General features: G+C 37.7%; 1 protein-coding gene across 2 annotated transcripts in view; it reads right to left on the reverse strand.

Annotated features, from left to right (window-relative positions):
- Positions 1 to 355: 355 nt before the first annotated feature.
- Positions 356 to 12,486, reverse strand: part of CCDC80 (coiled-coil domain containing 80) — a 37,349-nt gene continuing 25,218 nt past the window's right edge. The window contains exons 5-8 of one of the 2 annotated variants that reach the window (XM_017858576.1): positions 11,845 to 11,993; positions 4,954 to 5,057; positions 2,413 to 2,493; positions 356 to 1,018 (exon numbers count right to left, since the gene is read on the reverse strand). In XM_017858576.1, the coding sequence (XP_017714065.1) occupies positions 672 to 1,018; positions 2,413 to 2,493; positions 4,954 to 5,057; positions 11,845 to 11,993 (681 nt within the window). In that variant the 3' untranslated portion in view covers positions 356 to 671. The remainder of the gene's footprint in view (positions 1,019 to 2,412; positions 2,494 to 4,953; positions 5,058 to 11,844; positions 11,994 to 12,486) is intronic. The other variant, XM_017858575.1, reaches the window with a different exon arrangement.

Below are 12,486 nucleotides of genomic sequence, written 5' to 3' on the forward strand. Positions count from 1 at the left end.
ATTCTGGTGAGGATTTCCTGGACCCCGATTTGTATCTGAAAAAACACTAAAAATAACAGAAGCTGGGCAGAAAGTGGCTATGATAACAAAGCTGGGCTTGGTACTTTCTCTGGCTTTTGTGACCAATATCACTGGGCTCCTGTGGTATCAAGTTTCATAAAAGAAACTCATACAAAGCAGAGATATCTTAATTATTTTCAGACTGGCATTTCAAAAAGTGTCAATTTCAGTAAGTATTGAAAGTTACTTGTTCTTTGTTTTATCTTTTCAGATGTTTCCTGAAAACATTTGTGGTGTGATCTTTAACAGAGTTTTCACTTACCAATTAATACAAAAATAAGAAAAGAGCTATAAATACATATTTCATAAAATTTTACATACCAAATAAGGTCCTTTATGTAAGTAAAGGAAAATCATATCCATTTTCAGTACCATTACTTAGCACTAGAGCTCCTCCAGTTAGAAAAACAATTCTTTTAAATGTCTTTATGATTTAAGGTTTCAATAATAACTCATGAATAGGTGAAAGTTTACTATTCATTTAATCTTAAGAAAACACTGAAAGAAAAAGGCAGGGAATGTAGTAGGCAGTGTGGAAGAATGGAGCTGGCCACATGTGGTTTTAGCAGCTGCAGAGGAAACTGGCTGAGTCTAAGGTTACATATTTCTGTTCAGTAAGGGTAACCATGGTGATAACTCTCATGATGACGGTAGTCATCCTGGTAACCATCCTGGTATCCTTGGTGGTAGCTATGGTAACCGTAGCCTGCATACTCATCTTCTGGGCAGCGCATCCCCAATGACTGCTGAATTGCCATTTCCTGTCTCCGAAGTTGCATCGAATCAATTAAATCGTACACAATCACCATGGACCACATTGGGGAAGGATACCAGGATTTGACATTTCCGTCTTTTCCAACTAGAAGCATGGAGAAGTACTCCGGGCTCACTTGAAAATAGTTACGAATGTCTTTCACCAAATGGGCTGGTACATCTTCTCGCTCAACAACGGAGCTCCCTAGAATAACATTGGAATAGTTATTGTTAGTGCATTAAACAGTCAGAGCCCATGAAAACATTAAAGTGTGAGAAAATCACTGCGCGAATAGGGAGGACCCATGAGCCTCTTCTCTTTAGTTCAAAATCTAATTTAAAAAGTTTGCTGGGGCTTTTTCTACTAGAAATTAAATGTCCCTGCTGTTCTGCAACATCATTAGGGTCAAACTTTGGGGCACACGATGTGTCTTTTGTAGGAATGTTACAAAGTATGAAACCAATTCCTTAATTTAATCCTGGCAAGATTAATTTCTTTAAAATTTGTCACCAGCAAGGATTATATAGTTTACATTTCTAAGTTTATTTCCAATTAGCTTAGTTATTTCTCTGTAACTACAGCTTTCCTTTTGACACATCTTTATAATAAAAAGCTTATTTCATTGTTAAAAGTGAAAATACCAATTCCGTTAAGATCTCGATGAATATTTAAACTATTGTGAATAGTGATAAGAACAAAGGGGAAGGAGAAAAGGAGCTGATACTTTCATGTCTGCTGTGTTCGACACTCTGCTAAGTATTTTACACACATTATTTTATTTAAAGAGCTTGGTCTTGGAAGAAAGGACTGAATTTGCTTTCTGAAACCTTCAGTCAGTCGTCTTGTTTTGTTTTGTTTTGTTTTTGAGATGGAGTCTTGCTCTGTCACCCAGACTGGAGTGCAGTGGTGTGCTCTCAGCTCACTGCAACCTCCACCTCTGAGGTTCAAGCAATTGTCCTACCTCAACCTCCCAAGTAGCTGGGATTACAGGTGCATGCCACCATGCCTGGCTAAGTTTTATATTTTTTTGTAGAGACAAGTTTTACCATGTTGGCCAGGCTGGTTTCAAACTCCTGACCCCAAGTGTTCTGCCCTCCTGGGCCTCCCAAAGTGCTGGGATTACAGGCATGAGCCACCGTGCCTGGCTTCTCTGAGCCTTTTAGTGTATGTATCTTTCAGCTTCTCTGAGCCTTTTAGTGTATATCCTTATCTGTTGAAAGGGAATCAACGAGATATGACCTATGCGCCTCACAAAACTATTGTGAGAATTAAATGATATAAAATAGAAGAAAATGCTTTGTAAACCATAAGGGCCTATACGGACCCCCCAAAAGCATTATTTTAGTTAAGAAAAATGGATAGTTTTACTGTTACTTTGAATGGTTTGTATTAGAAATAATATAAGTCCCTGTACTCCACACCCCTTCCCCTCCATATCCCATGCACACACATGCACACATGCACAAGTACATGAAGTGGGAGGAGGAATCAGTGAACTTTGTTCACCTTAGAGATACACCCACTGCTAGCATATAGCTTAATGTAATTTAACTGAACTTAACACTAGTTCATACTGTTTCAAAATAACAACACATTACCATTAATTGGGAACAGTTCTAACACTCCCCCAACTTCCTCTCCAACGCCTAAAAGCTTCAGAATGGTTATGTGGCGCAGACCTGAGAGAAAAAAGAAAACCATAGAATTAGAGGAAAGGGTTAGAAGTCATCATTTTCCACAAAGCCCTGATATCTGACAATTAAAATCTCTTAAATTTAAAAGAATATGGAGCATAACCTGATTGAGAAGAATCATCCATTTAAAATTTTTACCATAAGGAAGCAAATACTTTCAAAACCTCGAAGAAGACCAACTGTGATTCTCATTCTACTAAATGACAAAAAAAAAAAAAAAGAAAGAAAGAAGAAAAAGAAAAGAAAAAGATGAAGCCATTGGAACATTAAAATATCTGAGCTGGATCTAAGCTAGTTAGTGTTCTGAGATTTAGTAACAGCTTTATGGCTAACGTAACTTCCATGAGAAAAGACTATATACCTTCTCATCAATTGTGATGGTTAAGAAATTGCGTTCTGCTCTTCCACACAAAACCGGTGTGGCTTAAGATATGCTTTTTTTTTTTTTTTTTTTTTTTTTTTTTTCTTTTTTTACGCACTAATTTAGAGGATCAAAGTCAAAAACATTAAGCGAGCACAGCTTGCCTTCATATCCTCTGCTAAAGTTTCAGGACATGGGGGAAGGTCATGCCTTGGTAGCTTGTTGGAATTCTTTTGAAGATGAAGTGCACATGAAGAGAATTCCGGAGAAAGAAAATAGGAGGACAAAGGGACTGTCAAGCCATCATATCAAGCTTCCATAGTTTTAAATAAAATCCCAACCTAGTCAGGGTAATAACTTGGAACTAATAATAAGATTGTTGGTGCTGTTTATTGTCCAGGAGAGAAAATTGAACACTGCCATGGGAGGGCACTTCTAAGGTGAAGCTAAAATCTAGGCACAATGCTATTCAAGAAAATATTTTTTCACCTTTACTCTTTTCCCAGACAAGTGAAGTATTCTGTTCTACATATTGATTAGTCATGTTTTCAAAAGGGAAGATCATCAATTTAATTATTCATTAATTAATAAATGTGAACATGATTTGTTCACGTTTCGGGTATATTACAAAAGGGTTTGCTTTCACAATGTGACATAGGATCTGTGTGCAGAGATTTAAAAATAAAGTACCACCACGTAGCTGCCACAAAAGCATCTTTGGAAAATTAACAAACTGTGGCTTTATACTTTTTTTGTAAAGGTTCTTAACTGCTGTAAGAACTTCTATCTTAACTGGCAACATTGGTGGCTATAAATAAAGTGAACTTAAGAATACTGGCACAATCAAATTTATATGTTAATATAAAGTCTTAAATTATTAACCTTGATAATAGGAGTACAAATAAAAATTTCTGAATTTTCTATTGTTCTTACTATTATGAGCTTGGTTTTGGCCTTCCTTTGAGTTATTTCATATCTTAAAATTAAAATGTACTTATAATTTACACATACTAGGTCATAACAAGGACCTTGGCTCTGTTAATGCTTTACAAAACTTACATTCCTCCCTTTTTTTAAAAAAAAATCAAGCACAGTTTTGTAACTAGTAGATGATTCTTCCTCCTAATAGAGGCATCAAAATAATGGTGATTCATCTATATTCTACTGGAGAATTTTTAAATTTGTTGCCCTTAGCTACTTCCCCCTGACCCTGCCCCTGCCCAATGAATCTCTCAAAATTCTCCTTCTGCAGAGGCATATCTCATATGAGATTTCACTCATGACTTCTACTCTTGAAATTGTAGTCATCCCCTTGATTTATCATTGAACTTAGTAGTAAATTCTATATACTATTCATTTTACTGCCTATATATCCATGTCCAAAATGATATTAGCTCCTTCAGGACACTAGAATAAAATTGTTTGGTAAATAAAGCATATATTCGTTTTCAAAATACTGAGCGATTCACTACAAAAAAACAGTAAACTATGTTATTCTTTGGCTTGCTTGTCTTTAAAATAAGGTTTTATTTAAGAGATCTTGCTACTTTCTTAGTGCTCAGTTATAAAATCTTTTTTTATAAAATTCATTCACTAAGTCTTATGAGTTTTGAAGATAAAATCATTTTAAGAGAAGGGCAATATAGTCTGCTTCAATTGATATATTAATTCCCAGAGCCACTCCTATTTTAAAAAAAGACGTTTAATCTATGGAGTATCCAATGATGGTATGTAAGTAGATATTCAAGTATTACTTAAGTGAATGATAATACCTAAGTGAGACAAATAAAAAAAAATACTGAAGACAAATGATACAGATCATTAAAAGTAAATCAGAAGATATTTTCAAACACATGAATGAAGAACTAGAGAGGAGAGAATATTGAGGGAAAAAAAAATCCACAGTCGACTAAAGCTCTAGTCTAAAAGCAACTTTATACTCAATATAATAGAGTATGTGTCTGGAAACCTGAACAGTCTGAACTGGGAATCATTTTGATGATCTAAGGTTCTATGTTCCATTTTAGAATTGACCGGGAGGAGAGTGGTATGGGAAAGCAGTAATGAGGTGGCTTCCCACTCACCAAAATTGCATGCCTGACCACTGAGGGCAGAGAGCTGCTGTGAATAGGCCCAGTCTTCATCGTTAGGAGCAGAGATCACCAGCAACCTCCTCCTCCACCGGAACCTGGAAAAAAAGCAGGACACCATTATTCCTTACTGCTTCAAACAATAGAAACCAGTGTAGGAAACCAGAGTGACTTAGGCTAGCAATTTTTTTCTGTGCCCAGAAAAAAAAACAAACAAAAAAAACACATGCTTAAAACTGTCCCATAGCTTCTCAAAGCCATTAAACTGCATTGCTACACTCTTGTAGTTTTTCTGTTGTAACTTCACAGTCTTTCTGCCTTGGCATTTGCATGACGTGTCAAGTATGAGTCTGTGGTCACCATGCCTAGTGAGGTCACTTGGGGAGAGACAAACTCTCAGATGCAATGAAGACAGGCCAAAATTGTACATTAGACTGTAGCAACAGAAATGAGAAACTCAGAAGGTAACTGAAGAGAACTGGTCTTAGTAGAGTTACTGCTAGAGTTTAGAGGGAGTTAAGAAATGAATATATGGATAGGAGATAGAGTAGAAAAAGGTAACTGAATTTTAAGTAGATTACAGTGACAGGAAAAAGGAAAATGAAAGAGTGGTTTAAAGGTTCAAAGAGGATTCCTGGAAAAACAAAACCCTATGTACCTTCCTCAGTAGCCAGTGGTTCTTCCAGAGGCAAATGCAATTTCTAAAATGTACCCTATTATGAATAAGAGCCAATGCTTACAAAGTACTTCTATGAAGTGGAATGATATTAAGCCTAGAACTATAAGATTTTAGAATGTATAGTAAACTTAGTTTCTGTTTTTACAGTTCCAACACAGTAGAGTAGTAGAAAAGGCTTTTGTCTTTTGGGTGTCATTGAGTGTATCACTCAATTCACCAAAGTCTCAGTTTTCCTTATTTCTTTTCTTTTCTTTTCTTTTCCCTTTTTTTTTTTTTTTTTTTTTTTTTTTTTTTGAGACAGAGTCTCACTCTGTCACCAAGGCTGGAGTACGGTGGCATGATCTCGGCTCACTGCAACCTCCGCCTCCCGGGTTCAAGTGATTCTCCTGCCTCAGCCTCCCAAGTAGCTGGGACTACAGGTGCGTGCCACCACACCTGGCTAATTCTTTTGTATATTTAGTAAAGATGGGGTTTCACTGTGTTAGCCAGGATGGTCTTGATCTCCTGACTTCATGATCCGCCCGCCTCAGCCTTCCGAAGTGCTGGGATTACAGGCGTGAGCCACTGTGCCCGGCCTTCCTTATTTTTAAAATCAAAAATAGCAGTATGTTGTTCACAGGAATGTTACAAGAATTCAATTCTCAAACCTATCAATGCAAGTTATCCACATGATGACATGGATATAGAAGATTATGTCTTAATCTGCAGGCTTCTAGATGTAGAACTTAATCCATTAACAGACATTGACATCATTCATCATGGCACCATCAAATAACCTATTCAGTCCTTAGGTTTGTGTATCATTTTATAGCTCACTTTCACCAACGCAATATGGTTCTTCTTTAGAGCTCAGTGAGGCTGCAGATTATTTTCCCCATTATGCAGATAACAAAACAAGGCTTAGAGAAGTGAATAACTTGCCCAACTAGTAAATCTAAGAAGCATTACCAAAATACAGACACTTCTCTGACTCCTGGTCCAGTGGTTTCCCTGATCTACTACCCTCAGACATATTTTGGCTGCTGCTATCAGGGTCTGCAAGAGGGTATAAAGGAGAGAGGGTATGCATCTAAGGGGCAACTGTATAGAGTTGTCTCAACTTTCATCTTCACTGGAGTTTTGCTTTTTGCCTTCAGTGCAGGTGACTGCAGGGTGTTAGTGCACTCATAGAGCTGACATCCAGTTAATTTTATTCATGGCTTTGATCCCTGTGCTCCTTCTAGCATCAGGAGTGAACATGAGAGTTTTCAACCCCAAAGAAAATGGCCTCTTGAGGGAATAGTGGTTTGGGTGAATAAGAGAAAATGATAGTTTGATGAAATACAACCTCTGAATGGATGCCTGTCGCAAAGTTTGCCAAGTACTGCTTGCTGTGACGTTACATTCACTTCCTCTGCTTTTTTTTTTTAAGGGAAAGAAAACTAAAATCTCTACTGAGGACAGGGAGCTGAATGTGTTTGGCATGAAGGACAAGAGAGGAGCCTCTGAGACTATCCAATGTTTCTTAGGAAGGGAACAGTGACTGCTGTCGGATCACAAACATGACAGTCTCAGGTACTTCTCCTGCTTCCTTAGGAGGCATGCCAGACCAGCACTGGCCCCCTAGCCAGCATCCAAACCAGACCAGCCTTCCTGGCCTCACACAGAGCTGTAGGGTGTCTTGGAAGGAGCTATTTTGGGTGAGGTCTATTTTAGTTTGTTTACCTATGTGCACACTGAATGCAGTCCTGATTGGAGAGGGATGGGATCTCAGACTCCCTGTCCCAGACACAACTAAGAGAAGGTCATTTCCCCTAAGTCATGATTCAGCTTCCCACAGACCTTCACATTAAGATACAAGGTCCCAGCTCATGACACGGAAGGAAACTTCCAAAAGATGTAACAAGGGTTGTGAAACTGACCCAGACCCTTATTTTAGACAAATTGTTTTTCTGTCACTTTAGCTTCCCAGGAAATAAAAACTTTACAAGCTATGAATGTGTTTGCTTCTCTTAACTGGCATGCCCAGATTAGTATGCATTTGCCCACTCTTTGGGGCTTCTGTCTCAGGGAAAGGTGATTATACCCTGAACCAAATGAATGCTATTGAAGACTAGACTGGCTTCAGAGTCTGGTCAGCTGAAACTAGCCTGTGTAAACCCACCAACCACTCAGCAAATTTGAAGGAAAATTCCCATTTGGATACTGGTTTAATCGCAGGACTGTAATTTTTTTTTTTCATTTCCGTTTGCCTGGGTTTCAATTCTGGAGTATTTACTAAATCTCTTTCTGGTAACTCTTCCTTGATGGAAAGTTCTCTATAGGACCAGAATAACTATCCTAGGACTACTAATAAGTAGCATTTATTGACTACTTGCTTTGTACTAGGTCCTGGGCCATCTTCACCTTTAGTATTGAATGTACCCTTCACGAGAGTCTTAAACAAAAATACACTTACAATTTTCATTTTGCAAATGAGAAAATTGAAGCCCAGAATGGTTAAGTAATTAGCTCAGGGTCACACAGCTAGTAAATGGAGGAACCTGGAGTCGAACTCATTTTGTCTTGCTCGTGTCTTTAAGTAGTACACTATTCCGCTTTAATCCTTCCAATAAATTACGATTATTAGCAGAATGATTTTATGAGTTGTGACCACAAGTCAGGTACCGTTATGGGACATCCAAATTGTAATTATATATATCTCTGAATATCCATGAAAGATGTGTATTCCTATAGTAGTAATGAAGATAAGAGCCCATAAAACTCTTACATTAGGTGGAAAATACATTTACACATCTTAGGACCCTATCTAGTTCAAAAGACTTTATAGTATTTGTACGTTTCTTAAGAATCAAAAAAATACAAAATTTAAGTAATCAACCTACAGGAATATTACAAGCTTTTGTGAATGAGGAAAACTGAGATAATGTCAGCTTTCCCTTTAAAATGTTGAAACCCATGACATAGTGGTTATAAAAAGACAGTCTACCTAGGGATGCTAAGAAGAATCTCTGAGGATGTCTGTAACTGCCAGTCTCATGACAAATCTCTGGTTTTAAGTAACATCAATGAACTGGATGATAACTGTCTGCTTTATAGGGTGGGCAACCTGAGTTTACTGGGATAGATCACTAACCCTGGAAGATTTAGAATTAAGAAGAAAAAGTTTCCAAATAATCAAAATTATAGTAACACAGTAATTATATATTAGTATTATATATATGTTTGTGTATATATATATATATATAATTCTGGTTATATATATATTATGCATATATATAAAATTTATATTATTGTGAAACTTAAGAGGATTTCGCCTAATAAAATGACAACCTGAAACTCCAAATAAGAATGTGTAATTAAGTGATTGGTTTAGACGTGTGGCTAAGTTGAAATCTTACAGTGTATGCAGTTTTTGGAATATCTGAGAGAACATTAGATTCACTGTATTTGTAAAATTAACTTATTAAACTTACAGATCTTTAAGTACTCAGAAAGATTTTGTTTGTTTAATTTCAAATAATTGAAAGAAATGTATTAAATGCATAATGCCTATGTGAAATGATGAAGTTGTTTAATTACTAGGTTTATAAGCAAGATCAAACATTATTCAAAGCCCTCTTAAAAGCGATGGCAAAAGTTTGCTGGGTTACAAATTGGAAAATAAAATTTAGAAGCCTAATTCAGAAGTTTTGGAACTGATATCTTGAATTTATAACTTGAAATATATTTAACACTGTTAAAATCAAAAATAAACTTCTAAAGAATTTCTACCTTAAAAACAAAAAAACAAAAGCACGTCAAGAGCAAACGAAAAGAAAAACTTCTGAATTAGGCTTCTAAATTTTATTTTCCAATTCATAACCCAGCAAATTTTTGCCATCACTTTTAAGAGGGCTTTGAATAATGTTTGATCTTGCTTATAAACCCAGTAATTAAACAACTTTATCATTTCACATAGGTATTATACATTTAATACATTTATTTCAATTATCGTCACCCAAAGTCATGATCTTGGATCAGAAGTTGGTGTTTTAGTACCCCCGAGACCAGACAAAGAGCCATTGTCCAGTGAAGTTCAGAGTTCTTTCTCAGTGGAGGCTGACCCTAAGGCTGAGTTGATTTTAAGTCCTTATGAAGGTGTATGCCTTCTATTTCCATTTTGGATACTTGCACTGCATTGAGAATTTGGATGAAGGAAGAGCCTTGGGTTCCTTTCAGAGCTGAAATTCTGTGGTTTTAAGAGTTTCTTCCTTTTGCTTCAAATTCTAGGCCTTTAGGTTCAGAACTAATAATAATTCACATCATATTTTCAAAAGGAGCATAAGATGAGAAGGTAGATTTGGGGAGTCAAATTGTCCCAGGGTACTGACTTCTAGAGCTGACTCTAGCTCAGTGATGAAAGTTACTTAACCTCCATTGGCTTCAGTTGTCTCTCCTGCAACATGACAATAGTCACAGTATTTAGATCATGGGATTCTTGTAAGGGTAAAACTAAGCAATGAAGATGAAGTGCTTGGCCCAGAGATTAGCACACAAAAAGTGGTCACAGGTATAATGGCTATGTGAAATGGAGATGGATGGAGATAGAGCTGCTTGCTATCGTTTTTAATTTCATGGGTGAGAGATTTTTCAGGCAGGTTAATTGAAAAGGGTCAACATAGTGAGTAAGTTGCAGACTCAAAACTTGGATGAATGGTAAGTTCTGTACTCTTTATATATCATGATGTTACTTCCTAGAAGACCCAAGCTTCACAAATCTGTAGAAATTCAGATTATCCACTTCCTAATTATATCCTTCTTAAAGCTCTGTCTCACATATGGAGAATGTGCTTTTAGCGACATGAGTAAAGATTTGGCTTGGAGGCTCAAGCACTAAATGTGTATTACATGCTTGCTTGGTTTCTGGAGCCCCTTAACCACACAGTATAGCTGGAGTGGCGTTTATACGGGGACCTCTGTAAGTCTGTTGTGTATAGTTTTCTGCAACTTTGCACCTCCGAGGGCCCCAAAGTCTCTGTAGAAGTTTCATCCTACATCGGGGGAGTGAAGGAGAAGGGAGAAAAGTGGATTTGTCAGAGACATTTAAACCAAAGGAACTCCATCTTAAATAGGAGCTGGGTAAAAGGAGACTAAAATCTACTGGGCTGCATTCCCAGACGATTAAGGCATTCTAAGTCACAGGATGAGACAGGAAGTCAGCACAAAATACAGGTCATAAAGAACTTGATGATAAAACAGTTTCCAGTAAAGGGGCCAGCCAAAATCCACCAAAATCAAAATGGCGATGAGAGTGACTTCTGGTCATCCTCACTGCTACACTCCCAGCGCCATGACAGTTTACAAATGCCATAGCAATGTTGGGAAGTTACCCTATATGGTCTAAAAACGAGGGGCAAGTATAATCCATCCCGTGTTTAGCATATCATCGAAAATAACCACAAAATGGGCAGCCAGCAGCCCTCTGGGCTGCTCAGTCTATGGAGTAGCTATCCTTTTATTTCTTTACTTTCTTAATAAACTTGCTTTCACTTTGCACTGCAGATTCGCCCTGAATTCTTTCTTGCACGAGATCCACAAACCCTCTCTTGGGGTCTGGATTGGGACCTTTGTCCTGTAACAGATTGTTTTTACACTATTCTCTGGGTATGCTCCTCCCCCATGGACACTGGGGTTGTCACAAGATGGCCTTCAATAAATGACACTGTCGAAAAATTCATGAAACTGGGTCAAGAGGATTTCTCCTTTTGAGGTCTTAGTGGGGCTTTTGTTGTTTCCTGCAGAGTTGGAAGGAAGCGGAAAATCAAGCACAGTGTGCCAAATCCTGTTTGGAACCAGAAGGGGCCTAATAAATAAATATGCAAAATAGAAATGCTACATGCAGAGATCTCCAGATTTACTGACTGAGTAAATTAACCTTCTTGGGAGGTCAGGATTCTATTTTCTGTACCAAAAAAAAAGAGCAAAAAAAAAAAAAAAAAGGAGAAAAGAACTATCCAGAGCCACCAAATCAACACTGATGCTTGGAGCTGAACCCAGCCAGCCTTATAGCCAGAGACACTTCAACAGGACAAGACAAAGCCCAGTGGTCAAAGATGGGTAGGTTTTTCTCCAGTGGGGGTTACTCTCTGTAAACACATGTGGGCTCTGTGTGTCTTTGGCATTTTCATGAGCTCACTCAGAACAAATTTGCACCTTCCTCTTTCGCAACTCCAAAGGTGATGTACCTGGATAGGAAGTTCTCCAGGGACTGCTTTTTGTCCTCTTTGCAAACAATGCCCTCCTTCTTCTGCTTCTCCATATCTTTGATTCGGGACTGGAAAGTATCGATCAGATCAAACACAGACTTCATTGTTATTGGCACCTCATAGTATTGCTGTTTAAGAAAGAATAGAATGCATTTAATGTACAAGTGCATTTCTTTTCTCTATTCAGAGGATAGAGAACCTGTGAGAATTCAGAGGAGCTCTGGGGAAATCTTTGAAATCAGAGCCTGGAGGACATATTGCTTCATAAATGCTCTCCTGCAATAGTACCCTCTGCTGATGTTTTGAGGGTTAGATTCCATGAAACAACTGCCTCTTTTACAAGGAATTCTTAACTACACTCCTTTTATTGGAAAGGGTCCATGCCTTCCTCACCATACAAGTCCTATATTCACCTCTCTACCTTTGGCACTAAGGTTCCTATTGACTAACAACTGGAGAAGAAGTGAGAAACACTGTACCTAACACAGGAAACTAAATGGAATGACATGTTCAAGTGTGTAACCTGAGCAATAAGAGTAATTTTCCACCAAGGCCTGTTCTGTGGTCCCAGGGATTGTGTTACTGAGTAAGCATCACTTAATATTAAGTCATGCTTTTTAC

Source organism: Rhinopithecus bieti, unplaced genomic scaffold (genome assembly GCF_001698545.2).
Source record: "Rhinopithecus bieti isolate Rb0 unplaced genomic scaffold, ASM169854v2 scaffold_45617, whole genome shotgun sequence".
Lineage (NCBI taxonomy): Eukaryota > Metazoa > Chordata > Mammalia > Primates > Cercopithecidae > Rhinopithecus > Rhinopithecus bieti.